At 35.8% G+C, this 21,470-nt stretch overlaps 1 protein-coding gene across 2 annotated transcripts in view; it reads right to left on the reverse strand.

The window, feature by feature from the left end:
• LOC149784871 (uncharacterized) overlaps positions 1–21,470 on the reverse strand; it is a 73,310-nt gene that overhangs the window by 29,589 nt on the left and 22,251 nt on the right. For both annotated transcript variants that reach the window (XM_089978446.1, XM_089978447.1), the window contains 5 exons: positions 21,029–21,208; positions 19,343–19,460; positions 12,403–12,592; positions 6,703–6,939; positions 3,817–3,959 (listed from right to left, as the gene is read on the reverse strand). In XM_089978446.1, the coding sequence (XP_089834572.1) occupies positions 3,817–3,959; positions 6,703–6,939; positions 12,403–12,592; positions 19,343–19,460; positions 21,029–21,208 (868 nt within the window). The remainder of the gene's footprint in view (positions 1–3,816; positions 3,960–6,702; positions 6,940–12,402; positions 12,593–19,342; positions 19,461–21,028; positions 21,209–21,470) is intronic.

Genomic DNA, 21,470 nt, shown 5'->3' on the forward strand with positions numbered 1-21,470 from the left:
CCTCCAAAGATGCCTTGTGGTATCTAACATACAGATACTTATGAAATTAGGTCTGTGGAAAGATGAGTTCCAGCAGTGGATTGCTTGAATGGAACTGGATCAAATGCATTCTCATAAGCAGAATGCAGCTGAACAGTTATAGTTTGTTCAGCTAAGCATTGTGAATAAAATCCATCACTGTAGCCCAGTGAACTTTCACATCAATGTCTTGAAATGTAGATAAATTTACCTAATTCAAACATCATCTCCATCTTCTAGTTTTCTTTAAAACTAATTAAAACATTTACTAAAATGTATGTTTGTGATATAATTTGTCCAGTGAGTAGGCAATGTTTGCTTACATGTGGCACGCAATGACTCCCATAACTGCTTAGTCAAAACTGAACTCTTCCATAAATGCAGGGCCAATGTGGCTGATTACATTTACACAGGCCACTCTTTTTCAGGATATATCAAATGAGTAGATTCGTTCCGTATGTTGATTCAAACAGCATTTAATCAAGCATGTGCAAAGCTTTAGTTATGTTATGAGAGGCTCATGTGAAAATTCACTGAGCTACAGGCTTGTATATCATTGCAATACTGTGCTGAACAAACTATGACAGCATTGTGATGGTATTATCGTGCATCCTGTTTCTATTATTCCAAGCGAATTTTGTAACCCAACAATCACTCTTGTTTCATAGTGTCATTTTCCTTTTAAATATTTATCTTGTCCTTGGTAGTATTTGTTTTTTTCTAGCCTCTGGTGGCTTACAAGCATCCAAATAAATGTTGACCTTGGTAATTGTAAACTGAATGTCATCAAAAAAAAGAGACACAGAGGACTCATTATATGTAGTTACAAGTATATATGTGAACACAGATTAAACACAAGATATTCCTTTTCTCATCTCACACAGATTCACAAGTGGTCATCAGACACAATTCAACATCATTTATTTTTCATTTGGTTTTTAATATTTCTTTTAATATCATAAAAATATGAAATTTGTAAATTAAATACACTCGATACGTATAAGACTCTATCTGGCCAGATAGACTGGCTACTCATTTTTTTTAACCCTAGTCCACTGCGAAATTGGCTGATGATAAACTAGCAGCAAATTTGCAAGTTGCATGGTTTGATATTTGGGAATTCATGTTTTTTAAAGTCATTATTGTGCCAGTATATATGGCAATTTATACAATGTTTTTCAAGTGTCATTGTGGAACTTGGCAGGTACGATCAAGTTTCACAGTAATCGACTAAAAACTGCAAGTTAGAGTAGTTGCTTTAATTAAACTGCCATACGGAATCGGGTCACAATTAGTACTTCCAGTTCAGTACCCATGAATGTAGTTCTAGTCTATTTTTAGAACATTCTTTCCTCTCTCATTTTGGTGGTGATAGAATAGTTTTATTTATGCATTTTTGGTAGGTATTTAAAGGTAATTGTTTATTCTTGAGAATATGAGCTCAGGGTGTGGTTGTCCGTGTGTATTTCGGTGACAGTACACAGTGAGTAATAAGGCCTTGGTGATGATCCGGAAGTGAAATCTGTGTTCTGTTTACATGCTACTCTGTTGACAGTCCAGCATCTCAAAAAGGGCAGGTCAACCATTGACAAGAACTTCACCGTGAAGTTATCTTTGAAGGTATTTTAGAATAACATATGATTTGTCTTGATTGTCACACAGTGGAAAGGTCAGTACTGAGAAACAAATGTAGAGAACATATAGTAAAATTAATTGTGTTCTATGGCCATATGCAGGATCCAACTGTAACTCAAAAAGGGCAATAACTCTTACAGAACTCAAGGGTGAAAAACCATTTGTCAACATCTGCATCTATAACTTCTGCCAATACTATGTACTAACTTTCAAAATGATAGATGAAAAACTGAAAGAAGATTTGTCTTAACAACATTCTATCTTACACTACTGTCAGCAGCAGGAAAAAATGGGCATAGCTAATAAAAATTGTAGAAAGGTGCATCTTCAAGAGATGATAATATTTGCCAACTTTTGTGGTAATCCATGATAAGCTACAAGAATTAGTTGTGCAAACAAGATTGTCATACACTGAATAAAGCTACAAGACAGGGGCAATAAATCTATAAAAAAAACTCAGGAATAATGCAATTTGTCAGTATGAACATCTTTCGGTGATGATGATAACAGTTACCAAGGTGATATATCAAATACAGTGAGAATGCCTTACACTATTAAGCTTTATAGTCAAAAAGGGCAGCAACTCCAAAAGGAAATTGTGGAAGCAAAGTGATTTTTCACTGTGTGCATCTTAAGGTGATGGTGATAATATTTACTATCTTTCATGGCAATCCATTGAAAACACTAATCAGATTGTGATTTATCCTTTATTGTTTATCATCAATTATGGCTTATTATTTATTTTGTTTGGTGTACATTACAGCATCTGTGATATATCATTCAGCATTCAATTTTAGCACTATGCAACATTTTACATCAGGGTCCATTCTAGGGGAGATTCATATAAAAAATGATTGCCCTTTATGATCTGTCATTTCACCTAAGTACACCCAAAAAGGAAGTTCACATTGCCTTGTCTTGATTTCACATCGTCTCACCTACCACCTACTGCTTCAATTTCAGTACATTCATAGCAAAATGTAAATGTTTGTGTCAATTTTCACAAAGTTACAAAATGACATTTTATGCTCATTAATCAATTCTGGTGCAAGTTTGATGATTATAAATTCCAAAAATTATATTACTATTCATGGAATTCCTGCTGAAAAATCACACATGATCCTTGAAGAAAAGAAAAAAACATGTGAAAAGTTAAATTAAATTTGTACCTCAAATGGAAGCAATTCTGTGAATGTAGGTCCTTTACTAATACAATTAAACATTTTATCCAATATTTCATTTAATAAATATATAAAAAGATTACTTCTACTAAAAAGCAGTTGCCAATTTTCAAATGTAATTTTATTTTTGAGGTTGCAGTAGTTACATTTTATACAGCAAACAACAACTGCAGTGAAGCAAGTAAGCATAACAATTTAAAAAAAAAACATCCAATAATTCATCAGAATGCCAATCATGTTAAATGAAAATATAAAAAAGAGAAGTTTAAAGTGATATGTGGAAGATTATATATTAGTAATTTCACTTTTCGCTATTTTCATGGACTCAGTTTTATTCTGGCTGGAGAGATAAGGCATTTCATCCAATTATTAGAGTCTAGCATGGATCTTGTTACACACAGCATTTATCTATAATTCATTTTCCTTTCATTTATCAATCTGTCTTTGAAGGGGGGTGGTATGGTCGATATGTATCACAATGACATGTAAACTGATTTCTTCACACAGAAACCAAATAATGTCAAAGTTGATTTACCATACAAAAATCTATCATCACTTCTGAGATAGAATTATTCAATTTGATATGATCCACTATAATTTTATGTTCATTTATGATTGGTGGGAGTCAGTCAATATATATACCATATAAAAAAATTGCTACAAAGAGCTAAGCAAGTTAGGTATCATACAAAAAGCACACAAAATAAGAAAGATAAAGCCAAATATGGGTAGAATCCATAAAATGCAAATTTTGATACAAACTATGCTCTTTTTAAAAATGTACAATACCATCTTAGCTGTAACATTATCATAAGACAAAAAAGGCTGACTCCATTAGTTGCATCTTATGACTAGCATAGATGCGTATCAAGAATATTCTATATGCCCAAGCCCACAGAGGGTCAAGCAAAGACTGATGGTAAGTAGTAATAAAACTGGGACATTATCTTTTAATTACTGCTGTACTGTGGACAAACTATACCTGTGGTGTGAATTTAAGTTCCTCTGTTTCACCTTTCTGATCTGGGTTAAATCGTCTCCTAGATAACAGGGCTTTTGAGGGATTACCACAAATGACAGTACCCAGGGTAAGTTCACTGCTAGCATCAGATGTATCGGCTCCTTCTGAAAGAAAAGAAAATTCAAATATTCCCACTTTAGCCATACAAGTGTTTGAAGAACATGGTGTTGAGCCAGCGAACATAAAACAGCTTTCTGGGGAGACAAGAACTAACAGCATACCTGAAGCATAAGTTAACATGATCATGAAGGCAACATCACTGATCTTAATTTTCTTTATTAAAACATTAATTCTTGCTCTATATCTGAATACTCATGTAGTTTCTTCATTCTTGATTGTTGAGCGACTTGTACCCAAGTTTTTGTTACAAAACTTACAAAAGAAAATTATAGATCACAGTGGAATTTTACTATATATGCTAGGCACTAAACTGGATCAAGAAAAGTAGATGTTGAGTCGAATCATTACCAGTGCAAGGGGGGGGGGGATAGTACAACATTTTTCAAATATGTTTCACTTTCAATGTGTCATCACAGCATACAACATTCAATCAGGTTTAAACTGGATCACACCAACTGGTTGGTCTCATCTGAAACTGTGCATGTTTTAAAGCACTAATTTTGTTGGATGTATTTCCTGAAGCAGCAAAAAAACCTGATTAAATTTCATTTAAAGATTCAACAACAAAAAATTCAAAACTGATACCCATAGTTGAAATAGTCAGTAAGTATCTCATGCCAATATCGCCTGTAAAACCTGTACCTTGGGGACAAACTTCAGACTAAAATAATATTTTACCAATGTTTCTGCTGAAAACAGCTGCTGATGTAGAAAATATGTGATGCTGAAAAGCTTTAACAGAGCACCATAACACTGTGTACACCGAAACCACATGATAGTGGAGACCCTGTCTCATTAGCAGTGTTGACTACAGAGCTACAGCCAAAAGAATGTGTTTTCAGACAGAGTCTGTGGCAAACAAGTGCTCTCTCAGAGCTAGATCATCATCCATGTTGGCCTTGGAATGTGAACTTAGTTTGAAGGGACTACAGTCTTGCTAAAGGGAGGTATGTGGGCATAATTTTTTTTCAGAAACAGCAATAAATTATATGCCATGGGTCAGTGGTTCTTTCCGGGGTTTTCCCGGGTTCTTCCTCCACCATTTATACTGGCCGTATTACATAGCCTATCTTGTGCTGAAAAACAGCATTAAACCCTACAACAACAACAACAACAATAATGATTCTACGTTATCATTCTTATTAACATAAATGGCATTCTCTAAAGCCTGGATCCAAACAGTCTTGATATTATTTCTGCATCACAAGTGCTATGAAAATTGGCTATTTTCTAACAATGACTAAACACCTCAAATCATGCAAAGCAAAGCTTAATATCATGTGTTTTCCAAAACAGAAGGTACCATGGGAATGTTCCCTATCATGATTCTTAGCTTTCAACTAGTGTCTGACATCATCACTGTGGTTGAAGCTAAACAATGTACATGACTGTATGTGGAATACCTTTTCTGTCAATTAGGATGCATTACTCATTCCCCAAATAAGCATTGACTATTAATCTCATTATATCAATAAATAAATAATTTCTAATCATTTTTCCTTTGAAAAGGAAAAAACTCAAAGGAGAGTGAAAATATAGTGTAGCTGTGTTTGCCGGTCTGCACACTGTACCACATGGTCCTACATAGTGCTGTATGATTCTTGTATATGACACAAATGTAGCTTGGTTTATGATAATTATTAACATTTTTCCATAATAATTCTTACAATAACTTCATACCCAAACTACATAATAGAATCGTAAAGAAAACAATGATTTCGTCAAAATTTTTGTTTGTCAACAGTAAAATCAAACAGACAATTCTAAACCGCAAGTAAACTCAGCTAATATTTTTTTCAAATGGATCCATTTAGTATACTTGGTACTTTGTGATGTGCTACTTGGTACTTTGTGATGTGCTACTTGGTACTTTGTGATGTGCTACTTGGTACTTTGCAATATGCTACTTGGTACTTTGGATGTGCTACTTGGTACTTTGTGATGTACTATTTGGTACTTTGTGATGTGCTACTTGGTACTTTGGATGTGCTACTTGGTACTTTGCAATGTGCTACTTGGTACTTTGCAATGTGCTACTTGGTACTTTGTGATGTGCTACTTGGTACTTTGCAATGTGCTACTTGGTACTTTGCAATATGCTACTTGGTACTTTGTGATGTGCTACTTGGTACTTTGGATGTGCTACTTGGTACTTTGGATGTGCTACTTGGTACTTTGCGACGTGCTACTTGGTACTTTGTGATGTGCTACTTGGTACTTTGTGATGTGCTACTTGGTACTTTGCAATGTGCTTCTTGGTACTTTGTGATGTGCTTTAAAAAAATTGAAAAACTCTTGTTGATAATATCCACCATGACTCTAAAACACATCATCTGTGAAAGAGATTGTGGAACAGAAGTTGACACTATGACAGTTCTGGGTCTGAACTGACAGAAATTCACTATCATTGCTTCAGAGCATATAGTTATTGGTTACTTTTGGCAACTGAAGTTCTTAGTACTGAAAGAAAGCAAACCATAATTCTAAATTTATTGTAAATGAGTAATTTTCATGTCTTCCTAAATTAACTTTTGTTATCAAAAATCATTTTCAACATTTATATTGATTGATTAACTGACTATTTGATTAATAATACCAGCTCTACCCATAATTCTTCACTATTTTAAAAACAATCCACATACTTTAAAAGAAGAAGCTGAAATTATTTTATCATTTATTCAAACTTCCATTTTTAAAAATATAAACCAAAATAGACTCCTGACTAACCCTGTGATTCCTGCCTGCTAGCTGTTCCTAGTCTACCTGACATCGTAGGCATGGCTGATTGTGGTCGGACTCCAGCCCCTGCAGAGGCTGGCCTAGGCTTTGCCGTCAAGGGCCTAAACCCTGATGATGGTCGGAGAGCTGATCCTGGGCGGTAACTTGAGTTGGGACGAAGAGCTGCATTGCCAGTCCCTGGACGGCTGTTTGTTTTTTTACCACTATCTGGCCGACTTCCTGAACCTATAAAACATTTTCATTTAGGAAAATATAACACTTGACTAAAATGGCTCTGAAAATTGAAAACATAAGCATATACCTTTCTGCTTCATCAGTGATGATTATCTCTGTAATGCAACAGTCTAATGATCATGTTATCAATATTAAAGTAAATTATCAAGACTTTCAAAAGGAACGAAATGCCAGAGATAAAAGAACTACAAGAATAAAAAAACCTAAGCAATGGAGCAACATTTAAAAATACAAAAAATTGATAACTGTTCTGTGGCTATTAATACCTTTTACAGCAAAAAAACATGCTCACACATTCCTATTGACCAAAACAATGAATTTATTTTTCAGAGAGAGTGTCCCACACTTCAGAGGCTCTCTAACAAGACCAGTCATCCAAATCAGAGGCTACAGTGAGCAACAATGAAATACACTGCTTCCGTATTTCAGCATACACAGATAACTCACAAACCCATTTATAATGTAGGGGCAGGTGTGGATCCCATTCTTTTTATATAGAACATACAAACAAATAGGCCCCTATTTGCTTAACATGAATAAAAATCATTATCCAAATAAAATTAAAACTTGATACATTCACAAATTTAAAATGGTGATTAATGCCTGGAAATTTGTATCAACATCATAAAATTCACAACTTTTAATAAGAAGTCACACATTTTCTTTATAAACAAATTCTCAGGACACAGGAAATATCAGTATACATTGAAATATTGATCGATAAGAATGTTAGTAATTCCTACTGAATTGGTGTAAATGATATATACCAATTAATTAAGTACATCATGTGAAAATCATATTTCAGTTTTATCTTTTAACGATGTTAACAAAGTTTTCATCATAATGGTGATATGCCCTCTTGTATTCAAACATGACAAGTGTCAATTGACCATTGCAGTGATGACTGTGAGCATTTCCACCAGAATCTAATGAAGTGCTGACTGTATTTTATATCAGACTTTTCCTTTGCTGCTTTGTTACAAACAGATCAAAGTAGACATGCTTGATATTATCATGTTAATTATGTATCTTGTACCAAGTCAAGTAAAGAGGGTAGAATACAAAAGTTTAAAGGCATGCAAATCCTACCTGTGTAAGAGCTAGAAGTCACCGCTGTGTGTTGAGTCAACTCATTTCAAATTAGCAATTAAACAGAGTTTTAATATACATTATTATATTATAGTTAAAGTATGTAAGATTAATCAGTGGTTTATCCTACTCATTCACAAATTTAATGGCAAGGGAATCAAGTGAAACACAGTGCATGAATAGCTTAGTTTGTGTAGTGAATTAATTTATATGGGTATCAATTTTTATAATTTTGCCAAAATCTCACATTTTCATCAGCACCAAAATTCACGGATTGAGGAAGTAGACTTATTGTTTCCACTTAAGGATCCTTGTTTGTTGGGTCTCTCAATTTGTGGCTTTTAGCATTAAATCAATGAAAACTGGTACAGCACGAAAGAGAGTGAATTCACCATAGTATATTGTCATTATTTTATGCTCCTCAAGAGTGGTCACTCCTTTTATAAGGTCTGATTATCAATGTAAAAGGGACAATATCATAAGAAGGGGAAAATTGTACTTAGACTACAGGACCATTGCATCCTTCAGCATTAACATTCTAACATTCTTCTGACCCTCAGTATGTCAGATGATATGGAAATAGTCAAATCATTTATTTTTGTGGCTATCATGGTTTGCAAATAATTACATTTTGTGTGTGTATGTGTGTGGGTGTGTGTGTGTGTGTAGGAGTGTGTGTGTATGCATGAGTTTTTATTTGGTGTAAACTGAAGGCATTCATGAGATTACACACCAACATACCGAGGATACACCTCCAACCGAGGACAACCTTGGTTGGAAAAATGGTATAATCTTGCTTCTCCCAACTATTTTAGCCTAGAATAACGTAAAATCATGATTTGTAGGAAGGTCCCCGTTTACACACTTGGTACTTGTTAGCGATTTCATAGTGCATCTTTCTTCCAAAGCTGGCGATACACATGCCAGAAACCATGTCCTCGATTGCCTGGTGGAAAACTTGTAGAGAGATCTCTGCTTTCAAATGACACGTTTCAAAAATTATTATCTCCTTTTAGATCCAAAAATCAGACACCAGCTACTTAGCTAAACTCTAAGAAGATAACCTGGTGCCTGTAATGGTCCTTAGTATTTCTTATTAATATTTCATGCATGTGAGACAATAGTGTTGGGAAACTCATGATACATTCATACCATACATGTCCAATACAGGCAAATAAATCTACAACATGTATGAAAGAAGTATGTCAAAATGTTATTGGAAATATGCATAAATTCATTGTAGAGTTGTACTGAAGTTGCTAATTATCCGCCCCACCTGTAAAGTTACAACATCCTGTTTGCAGCAAGATTTTATGCATGTAAAGATATTGAAAAGACATCCTTGATATGCAAAATTTATTTTATGATTATTAAATGAGCTATATCCACCCCAATTTCATCATTTGCCTACTTAGTATTCAAACAGGAGAGAACAGATGTGAATCAAGTGAAAAATCTTGTTAAGGTGAGATCGAATTATCACTAACCGAATTTGGAAGTTACATGCACAGAACTTCAGTAAATATATAGAAAGATAAATATATTATACAAAGGTCAAACATTTATCATCAAGATGATCAGTCCCAAAATGAAACATTTAATTACAGCAATATATTTTTCATTATCACGCTCTTAAGACCTTTGACTAAACGTGCAAGCAATCATAAACTGCTGAATGGATTCAATATTCTTTTAAACGTATATACTTGCTTCAGTTGGTGATTTGATGACTTAGCTGAACATATCATGAGTTATATTTGTATTGATAATTTTGTTGTAAATGAAGTCTTATTAAAACAACACACAACATGTAAAAACAAGGCATCAATCTATATTGCTTTCCCAAATTTAAAGAGGTTTTAAACAATAGCCAAAACACTCAGGATGTTCTACTGGACCAACTTGTATTTATAACTTAATATAACATTTATTTAGAGCTGCATTAGACTGTAATATTCTTACTCATTTAGTCTTTTTTCAGTATGTTTTATACAGAACACGATGCAGAATTTTTTTTTATTTAAAACTTCCAATCAGCGAAACAAAACACCTTTACAAGGTACCTTGAATTAGCAAATGTATAAACTAAGTGATTTGGAAGGTGAACCAAGAGAGTGTTGTACCATTAAAGTATATTCTTGTTCATTCATGGCTCCAAAACAATAAAACAGGATAAACCATTTGTAAAAAGGTATTAGAAACTTATCCCCATCCACTAACTCTATACATACACGTACTCTCATAGAACTCTGTTCTTCACTTCTGCAATTACTGCACTTTAAAGTTATTTAGGAGGTTTCAATTCAGTTAACATAGATAAGTTGTTGTTGTTTTTATCGATGTTTTAGTCTATCATTATTCTTTGTGTTGAGGTTGCGATAAAACACTATACAGATTACAACAGAAATAATGTTGTATGCATCATCAATTTATTCAAAAAAAGTGACTTGCAAAAAACAAAATCTCTGTGAAATACACAAAATGGGTAACACAAACATTCATTCTTATTTTCAACATTACATCTGCACATGCCTGAGAGAGGGAGAGAGAGAGAGAGAGAGAAGGAAGATTCATACATGTATTATGCAATGAAGATATTCTATTTTGTCAAAAAGCAAATAGTCACTGCCGATAACGCGAGTTTCCTGTACATAAATTTTTCGCTAATCAATGCAAGACCATAGATCTCAAAACTTGCCAAATATCTATCAACCGCACATCTGCATGGTTTCTCTTCATCATCTTTCCATACCGGCAGCAGTTCACACTGTAGACACTATACAACTATCCTCTAACACAGGGAACTATTTTTACTGCACCACCTAAGGCCAGTCAATTCATGGTTTCAAGACACATTTCACCAGTACAACTGCATCACATTTGCCACCATAGAGACATAAACGGTATCTGCCGAGTCTCTTCTTGTTTATTCCTTTGTGTAATTTACCGGTCTCCTACTGTAAATATTGCCACTGTAGTCACACCACCAATGTACACCATTAAGTTTTAATAGGAACTATATTACTCCTGGGAAACTCATGCGGTTTTGACCTGAATTCACTAAAAGTCAACCATGGTATCATGAAAACTGACTAACACTTCACTCCATGATGTTTGCTCCTACTAATTGGCTCATTATTTCAGGCTAAAGAATATTTCCATTGCACCGAGTTCCAATAATCAAACAAGTAATCATACAAATCTAAGAATTCCTTAAAACAGGGTGCTATAACCAAATGCGCATACTCCAAATTTATTACAATATGCTCTCCCAATTGGTGGATTAGTCCGAAGCGTGTTATGTCGTACTAAGGTCTAATTGCAGGACAATCAGTCAGTCAATAAATTCATCAGTCAGTCAATAACAATAAGATATATATTCAAATAATAAAGTAATTGCCCTAAAAAAACAGTTGTAGCTGAAACCCTTAAGAAGGTTACAGTTACTTAATACTAGTATGTGATTTAGATCTGATTTTAACATAGCTTTAACAATCTTTCAGTCATATCGCTACGATGTCTGCAGCGTGGCAGGTTATAGTGATGTCGAGCATTGGGGCATTATGCCACAGACATGTAGCATGATGTCCCATGCAGTCATATTATTCTGACACCAGGCTGACTAGTCATAACACTAACCTCTTAATGCTGAGTGCCTAGCGAGGCAGCTGTTAGTACTATTTTTATGTCTGTGTTATGACTCGGCCTTCGTTTGAACATGCAACCTCCCGCATCTGAGGCAGATACTCTAACTAACCACTAGGCCACCTGAGTGGTCATATTGATTGTTAAGACTGGACTAGATATGCAAACATGTCCTTGTTGGTCATAATGTACCAATGTCCACGGTCTCCATGATTTTGTCAAATAGTGTGCATCCTTAGTTTGCATCGATTATACAGAATATTTGTGTAAACGTGTGCATCCTCACTTGCATTGCTAAATATCATATTCCTTAGAACTGATAATACAGTTCTTTCCTTGATACATCACCATTTGCTATTAATTTACTGCCTCAAACAGTATTTCCTTTCACTCTAACATCGCCAGAACAAATGTCCTTGGTACGCAGTTCCTTACAAAAGTCTTCGATATCCACCAAATACAAGAATGTGTGTGTGTGTGTGTCTGTGTGTGTGTGTGTGTGTGTGTGTGCCCCTTTCCTTAAAAAATGGACAATTACTTCCTGGGTCTCTACATTTGTAGTTTATAGCAACCACAAAAACTGGTATCCCATAAATAAATGTGAATTCTCTGCATGTTTGCTGTAATAAAGATGCAAAATAATGTAAACAAAATTTCTGAAAAATACACTAGTAGATACATTAATATTTATAATATCCCAAATTCCTTCTTATAGCTCACCATCTGAGTTTAAACTGTCTGTTGACTTCATCAAGGTCACATCATTTTGTAGTTCTTGCAGATATGCCCAATCCTCATCAAACACATTGTGTTTAGAGAAGGTCCCTACTCCCTCTATCAAAAGTTCATCATCTAAATATTTGAGATTGGGTATAGCTTGTTTCACAGCATCTCTATAAGCATACTCAATCTAAAACAGAAATAAAGAATACGTGCATATTTCTGCCCTTTTTGCCCCAAAAATGTGAAATTTTTTACTTGTAACATTCATATTTTAAAAGCATCAACAAAAATGTTACCAGGATAGTGAAAAGGTTGCTGAACTATATAAAAAGTTATAAAAATTACAAGAGAACCCTCTTATACATGGTATCAAACAAATTATGTACCAAACAACCAAATGATACAAAGTTTCAATATATTTGCATATGAGTTTTGGGGTGTGGGTTGCAGGAAATAAACAAAAACCACCAATCAAATATACAGTAATAATTTTTACCACCTGCCAATATAAAACAATCAGCATTAAGCTACCCTATGCTTAAGGAAAATTTCTCATATATTTCACCTTTAAGTTCTGAAATAGCACTGAATGTGTGAACTTTGATGTCACATGAAAGAACAACTGAAATGAATATTAAAACATATCCAGCACAGACTTGAAAGCATTTACAAGGAATTGCAAGTCAATATGCAGCTGAACATCTTTCAAATTCATCAACAACATAACAAAATGGCCTAGATCGAGATATGTTGTATCGATACTTACATGTAATGTTATCTGTTTGTCAGCCAACTGATGTTTTCAGTAGTGTCAGGGAATAGAAAGGCAATGAAATATAATCTAAGGAACATCTAAGGAAACAAAACTGACAGCCATGATGCAACTGTGTTATATTATGGGATTGAAATGATTTTTTCCACTAAGCCACAGGATCACCTTAATAAAGGTTTTAAAATTGTATTGTTCCTGCAGAAACAATTTTTTCCTAGTAAAATGTTTCTTCAAGAATACTAAAAGAAAACTACTACTATCTGGCAAACCCAGCACTCTAAGGTTAAAAATTTTGAGCTAAAAAACTAAAAGATATCATCCCACTTTGGTGGTGGTTGGGCAGAGTGATTTTTCCTTGTACAGGAATTGGCACCAAATCCCAAGAATATCGCAGTTACTACTGAAGCATAAGACACATTCTTGATATGGATGTAACTGCAGGGAAGCTGGGAGGGTGTATGTGTATTATGATTGGATAAGAATCCTCAAAGAAACATTTTTCACAAGGAAACACTGATTTCTTCATTAACACATTAACCCCTAGAATAACTTAACGGTGCAGGAGGTAGTAGCCTACTGCCGAGCTCTGTAGCGTCATGGTCATGCAGGATACACTAAAGTGGGTGGTATTTTAGAAAGGTAGACAGATGTAGCTCTACAATGATAGCAAATAATCTGGAACATCTAGTTGCACTACAAAATACAGATTAAAAAACCTCATGTTTTGGAGCCGACTTTTTTCTACCCAAAATCTGCCAGTGGTCGGAATCCGATTTTGTGTCTGGATTTTAGACTTTTTGGTCTCAGATTTAAGGCAAACCAGTATGAACTGCAAACAGACAGATGAGCCTTTGCAAAAAGTAGGACAAGATGGGCATTTGGAATAAAGAGTGGTCTCGATACAAAAATAATGGCTCCGTTTAGCACCAAAAAAAAAAAAATTTTACCCTTCTGCTCATGCGCGAGTCAAATAGCCAATGAAAAACGATGTTTCTAACACAACTAGGCAATATGTTATTGAAAGATCACTGGGGAATTGGTGTTTTTGGATCAATTAATGACAAAAACCTCCAGGGGTTAATGTGTTAAATATGTTACCCAATCATAATACCTTAGGAGAATAGTTAAGTGGAGGAGATCCATCCTCTTACCCTGGAGATGCAGTCCACTAAGGTATGTGAGAAAGCTTCTAGATAACCCGACTGGAAAAGACTCCATCTGTTGGGGAGTGGCTTTGAATAGGGAAAAGTTTCCCTCCTGCATATCCAATGGAAGCTGTATCTTATGAAACTGTCAAATGACCTGGAAAGGTGACTTGTTGCACCATGTCTATAGGTCCTACCTAACCGAGTTGAGCCCTTTGGGATGAAAGATGACCTGGAAAGGTGATCTTGTCTATAGGTCCTACCAGATTGAGTTGAGCCCTTTGGGATGAAAGATGACCTGGAAAGGTGATCTTGTCTATAGGTCCTACCAGATTGAGTTGAGCCCACTGGGATGATAGATCTCTTAGATAAAAACTGGAGAATGTTGACTCTGATCTCCAACCCATGGCCTGGATAATGTCAGAGAACAGTTCTGGTCAAATGCTATGCTTGGGGCAACTGTTTAACCTTGTGAACCAGTATGCGTAACAAATTCATTTACACAGGGGTTATTTCTCAATATGCAAAGCAAATAACCCACTTAATCCAGGATGAAAGGTCTATGATTATATATCTTCCTGTTCCTATTTGAGAAGTAAAAATAAGAGTGATCTCCCTCAATGAAACAGCTCGGTCTTTCTAAGATACCATTTCAAGAGATATACTGGATCTTGTAGGTGGTCTAGAGATTAAGTTTCCAGAGTTAAGGCAGAGATTTCATTATGAAAACCTAACCCTAACCCTAACCCTTTGGCAATAAAAGAGGGTACTGTCATGAGTGAAACTGTCCCATCTTGTTGGAACTACATGTAATTCAGGTACATGGTTAAGCATATAGTCACTGATCCTGCCTGCTATAGCTAATGCAAATGAGGAAGCAGGTGTAATAAGAAAGGCAAGTCAATGATGCCCTTGCAAATGGGGGGCTTCATGAGCAATACTGATCCATCATGTTGGAACTGTAAGGTGAACTGATAAGCTCTTGAGAGTAGTTCAATTAGTGTCTTTTTCCTCATCCTCATGAGAAGTCCTCTTGGGCAAGAGTCCAATACCTTTGGCCATGTGAAATCCAAATGAACAGAAGATCAGACAGGTTTTTGGGTAATGCAATATCCTCTCTTCTATGATAGCACAATGTGATCGTGGAATGGTTGCGAATTCTCATCAAAGAGCCTAGAAAGTTAGCTAATTGTGGCATGGATGTCTCCATTGGAATAAAGTACTCTGGTGTGAACCAGTGAGATTATATTTCATTGCCTTTCTATATTGACCCTGTTTGGCCTGTATTCCCTATTTAAGAAGAGTAATCAGGATGAATAGACATTCATATACTTTTGGTTCCTGTACCATTTTCAGAATCCAAGGTGTTTAGATGTGTACACATTTGGCCATTCCAATGTATAGGAAGCAGCAATTAGCCTGGACTTTGGGCCCAGAATTGTTCGCATCCCAACTTGTCACTAATGGCCATCATAAGTCGATCCCATTCCGCATGTATCATGAAATTAAGGGATGATAAGGCTATTCTATTTGTACAAGGTCTAGCTTGCTGAAAAATGAGTCTGCCAATACATTAGCCAGCCTAGGAGATGTCAAACCAAAACCTGGAATGTCAATGCCACTTTAGGAAACCACAAAAAATAATACAAAAATCTGGGTACTGTTCCATTTTGCTGTTGGAAATCAGTCACCAAAGTGAAGTTATTGGCCAAAATGAGAACTCTATTCCCATGTTGGGTTCACCAGCCACCAATGATAGCCTTCCAACAAAAAAAATGGGATCTAGTTCAATGATGTGGACATATAAATAATCATCCTGAGAGAACCATGCTTTGATGTCAGTCTGAAAAGGTAGGAGACTTGCTTGTCCCAGTCCTATGTGTTCACATCTCTAGATCATGATTGCTGTGGGATGTATTTGCAGAGGTATCGTCGATGCAAGTCCAAAGTGCCTTCATGATGCAATCTTGAATGATTACCAACTGAGAGAGTTGGTCATTTGGTCTCCACATGGACCATGCAACCATTGCTATAAGAGTCCAAAAAGCAGCCAAGGACGAAGACATCTTCTGCTGTAATGAGCAAAACTCGGCTAGGGAACACATTCGTCTTACTTGGGCACAGAAGTCTATACCTAGTCAACTGAATCTTAAAAAGATATGAGGTCTACGGTATTCTTGTTTACAAAAGATTGAGAATGAAAGTAGAATAACACATAAAATCATATCTTGCTCCAAAATATAACTAGTCTGTTGTTTGTAGCTTGTTGCAGGCAAATCAAAGAACTTCTAAAAGCCATCTGAGTGGGGTGTAAAATCATGTCTCATACAAAATCCACACTATTATATTATATTACTGTGTGCAGTGCATGTTCAGCCATTTAATAGCATCAACATCAGCAAGGTGCAGAGCCTGCAGTCCATGGGGGAACTTTGTCAGTGGACAGTTGTTCTCAATGTGTGACATGGTCTGTAGAGCTCCACAGCAACAGAAAGAGTCAGTTGCCTGGCCCCCTTGGACAATGTTGACTGCACAATGACCCTGTCCTGTCCGAAAGTAGTTCAGTGTGGTCCACAGATGACACAGAAGGTTGAAGCCAGGAGGGCAGACAGATGTCTCAGCTACGAGGTTATGGTTTACAACATCTGTTGAAGACCACTCAACACTCCATGCCGAAATAGCTGTCATATCGTCCGGCAACAAACCTAACCAGATAAGGCATCTCGAAGTCAAATCCAAACTGATTGTGCAGTCTTCACAATGGACAGCATTAGAAGCCATTGTTGCATTCCATCGCAAATGCAAGAGCATAGCAGCATTAGCTGAATGTGCTTAGGCTGAAGATTAACTGATAAGTGCTGCATTGTAGCTGTGGCCTAAAGCTTAGTACATGTGCTGAAACTGATACCAAGTCTCCAGGAACTACTGTTGGTTCCCAAGACATCATGATAAACCTTCCCCATTCAGCCACAAAAGATAGGAGCCTTCTCCTCACTAGTCATGGCAAATACTTTCAGATTCAGCAGTGAAGAATAGCAGCCTTGCCCCCAGTGGGATATTTGACATGGAGAGTGTAACAATGATGTAATTTCTTGCTACTGGTAGGCTGGTATGGAGAGTAATGTGGGCAAAATGATCACCTTCTCTCTGCCTCTTGTCCACTTTCATTGTGGAGAAAAGTGGGCAGCTGCAATTGTAGGTAGGATTGGCAGGGTTGTTTCCTTGTCTGTTGTGTTTGAAGAAAGTCATCTGATCCTTTTGATTAGCATGCAAATCATTTTCTGTCATCAGTACTTTGGCCCACTGACCCTCAGTCCACAATATGCATATCTGACATGTATTTATTGATTGACAATCAGTCCTGGCTACACATTCTTTTTTCCGTTTCCAATGTTTATACAATTTATATATGGTTTTGCCCATGGTCTCAATATATGAGAATAGAACAGATAATATATACAGGTATGAACTCAGATTATACAAGTACAGAGCTACACATTATGCAACAATTTTATGTGTAAGCAAGGCCCATGTGGTAACTGAAACAAGTTAGCTGTATCAGAGAATGCTATAACTATACAGCTTACCTACAGGAAAGGATAAACAGATTGCCCATGGAGATCAATTTGTCAAAGCACTGCTATTAATAACTGAGCCATGAATACTTTGACTAAAATTAGTTATAGAAAACTGACATGTACATATCTGACCATAACAGAAAATAAACAGCAGGGCTTTCAAATGGAGATGACATTATATATTCAGATGTGACAATTACCTGTAAGATGGACACATGTGGCAGTCAATACAGGTTGACAGTACTAAGAGGATCCTATAAATAATTATATATAGCATACCTGAATCAAAAGTTAAATAGAATGCCGATGCAGGTAAATTCCCCAAAGTGATGCTATTAATACCTGACCAGTGAATACTGACTAAAACAACATACAGAAAACTGACCTGCATGTATCTCACAGTAGCAGAAATTGTACAGCAAGTACTGAACTTTCTCATTAAACACCTGCTCATAAATAAAGATGCCCAAACTAAGAGTATGCACTAGTGACCTGAGAATGTACCTACAAGGGATGTCTTCGTGTGTGAGCATGACAGAATTATGATGGACAAAAAGCAGAAACTATGTTATGGATAGAAAAGAACAAGTTGCAAAATTAGAGATGGAGTATACTTTCCGCAGAAGAGAACACCCCTCAATGTTGAATCAATAACATCCAGAATACTTGTAACTTGATTTGTAAGACCTCTCTTCAGAAAGAGCATGCAACTTGGCACAAGCAGAAGTAGTAACTGTATGCATTATTCATGTCATTTGGAACCAAATCCTGTTTAAAGGGGAGATCATTCAATCTAACTGCCACCTATGTTAGCAAGAGTTTTTTCCTTATTAGCTAAATGTTTAAGACTGGGAGGGCAAAATTTGTGAGGTAGCAGAAGTATTCCTAAGGTATTATGATCAGGTGAAGAAACCAGGAAGAGGTAGTGGTGAGGGAAACCCTACTCCAGGAATCTATTTGATTTCTTATTGTCATATTTGTCACAGATGCACATGGATGTTTGTGTATAACTACAAACCCTAACAATCAGCAAGCAAGTTGCAGCTTTTCTGACCTATCTGTAATTCATGGATAAGTTTAATTTTTTCTGGGGTACAGAATAAACTTGCTGTAATTAACATGAATTTGGTGAAAAGTTATTGATGAATCTTTATACATTATATATTATTTTTCATGTATGAAGCTGTTTTATTTCAACTTGAAAATGTCAAACAAACCCTCCACCAAATGCAACTAAAGAAAACGTCACAATTTGACTGAAATATAATGTTTAAATAGCTTACTTGACACCAGCTTACTTTTTCTCGTTGGTCAAATCTTTGTAAAAAGTTGCACTCATTTTTAACAAAACTTCACATTTCTGAGGCAATTTAAAAATCTATGAAGGCTGATCTATTTATAAAGTTTCAAAGATTAATCATCAATGCATGCCATGATCTTACTGAAGGATCGGCATCAGGAGATGGAGATACACACAGAGGATTTCCATCTAATGTCAGCTTATTCAGACTTGGACAAAGGCCTAGATGTTGAACTTGGGAAATATCATCCAGATTATTCCTGAAAAGAAAAAAAAAAACAAGAATACCATGAACAGTACATTATACACCTGTCCTGAATTTAATAATTCTCTGTGTAGACAGGCCTGGATTTACTCTACAAGTCAAGGTAATGTAGTCCTGAACTCAAAGTCACATGCAGGAACTTTTATTTTCCAATCAGACTTAACATATCTTTGACCGCTGACTTTTAAATCCCAAAATCTATCCGAATTTTTTCTTGCCCTTAGCGCATGCCAGCTACAAAGTCTGGACAAGGAACTTATTCTAACACAAAAAGTTTCTGTGAACGACCATTTTTCTCTCAGTTACAAGATTCTGACCTTTGGACATTAAAATCAATAGACCTATATTTTACCTTATGTTTAAGTCTGCCACCAACACTGGTCATGGTTCATGGTCTAAAACTAAAGGCATTACGTGAAAATCAATTTTCCTATTTCAGTCACTCAACCTGACCTTTGACTTTTGACCCCAAAACCAGCAGGCTTTTTCTTACCCAAAGCGCAAGCCAAACACAAACTCTGGTGATGGTACATGGCTGAGAATTGACACTGGTATGCGAAACCCTAATCATCTTTCAAGTTACCTTGACCTCATGACCCCCAAAATCATTAGGCTTCATCCTTACCGCACATGCAGGTCATCCAAAACCAAACTTGTCATGTTGAAATGAAAATTGTGTGTGTGATTTGGATTTTTAACATAGCTTTAAAGTAATTCCAGTCATATCACTACGATGTCTGCATTGTGACAGTTCATAGTCATGTCTAGCACTGTGGCATCCTGCCGCAGACATGTAGCATGATGTCCGACCCAGACACATTATCCCGACACCAGGCCGACCAGCCCTAACACTAACCTCTTAATGCTGAGCGCCAAGTGAGGCAGCTGTTAGTACCATTTTTAAAAGTCTTTGGTATGACGTGGCCAAGGTTCGAACCAGAGCAGTGAAATGAAAATTGTAACAGACCCACAAATATACCAATGACTGAACATGGACATTAAAAGAACATATGCTCCATCTTTTGCTGGGTGTAGAAGATAAAATATGTTTTTTTAAAAATAAAATGAAGGTGACATAAAACAAATCAAATATGGTTACTTTTCATTGCAGTTGTTTCATTACAAGGAGAATGGTAACTTTTCACTGCAGTTGTTTCATTACAATGAGAATGGTAACTTTTCACTCCAGTTGTTTCATTACAATGAGAATGGTAACTTTTCACTGCAGTTGTTTCATTACAATGAGAATGGTTACTTTTCACTGCAGTTGTTTCATTACAATGAGAATGGTAACTTTTCATTGAAGTTGTTTCATTACAATGAGAATGGTTATTATGAATCCACATAATTAACTCTTAAATCAATAAACTAAGGATTCTAATTATCATAAGAAATTACTAACATACCATTTAAAAAATGTTTATAAAAAGATTTTTCTATAAATTTATTTAAAAAACAAATTTTACAAATAATCCAGATATTGATACGTATGCATGTACACTGACCTATCATGATTATGAATAATTACTTTCTTGAAGGGACATAAATATGCAAATCACTCACCCTTCCAGATCCAGTATTTGTAACTGGTCTAATAAACACAAAGGACTTATATCGGTAATTTCATTGTATGACAGGTACAGTTCTTTCAGACTTGACATGGAAGATATTCCATCTAGCTCTGACAAACCACAACGAGACATCCACAATATACGTAAACCTCGCAAGGATGATCCCAAATCTCTGCAAATGGAAAACATTACAATAAAATTGTCTTCCTAGACATGTCTGCAAAGGGACCTGTCTATAAAAGCACCTGTACTCAAGGGACAACAAAGTATTTATCAGAACTTTTTATTTACTTTACTTTCATGTTCCCTATCTGTAATGAAATCTGTGGAGTGGACAAATGGACAGCAAATCTGTAAGTGTTGCATATTTTGCCAAGTAGAACCCACATTCTTTGACTAAGATACGTCTTATGATTACTGTAGATTCAGGTTCA

This window comes from Sinohyriopsis cumingii, chromosome 13, assembly GCF_028554795.1.
Source record: "Sinohyriopsis cumingii isolate HCF-2022 chromosome 13, ASM2855479v2, whole genome shotgun sequence".
Classification (NCBI taxonomy): domain Eukaryota; kingdom Metazoa; phylum Mollusca; class Bivalvia; order Unionida; family Unionidae; genus Sinohyriopsis; species Sinohyriopsis cumingii.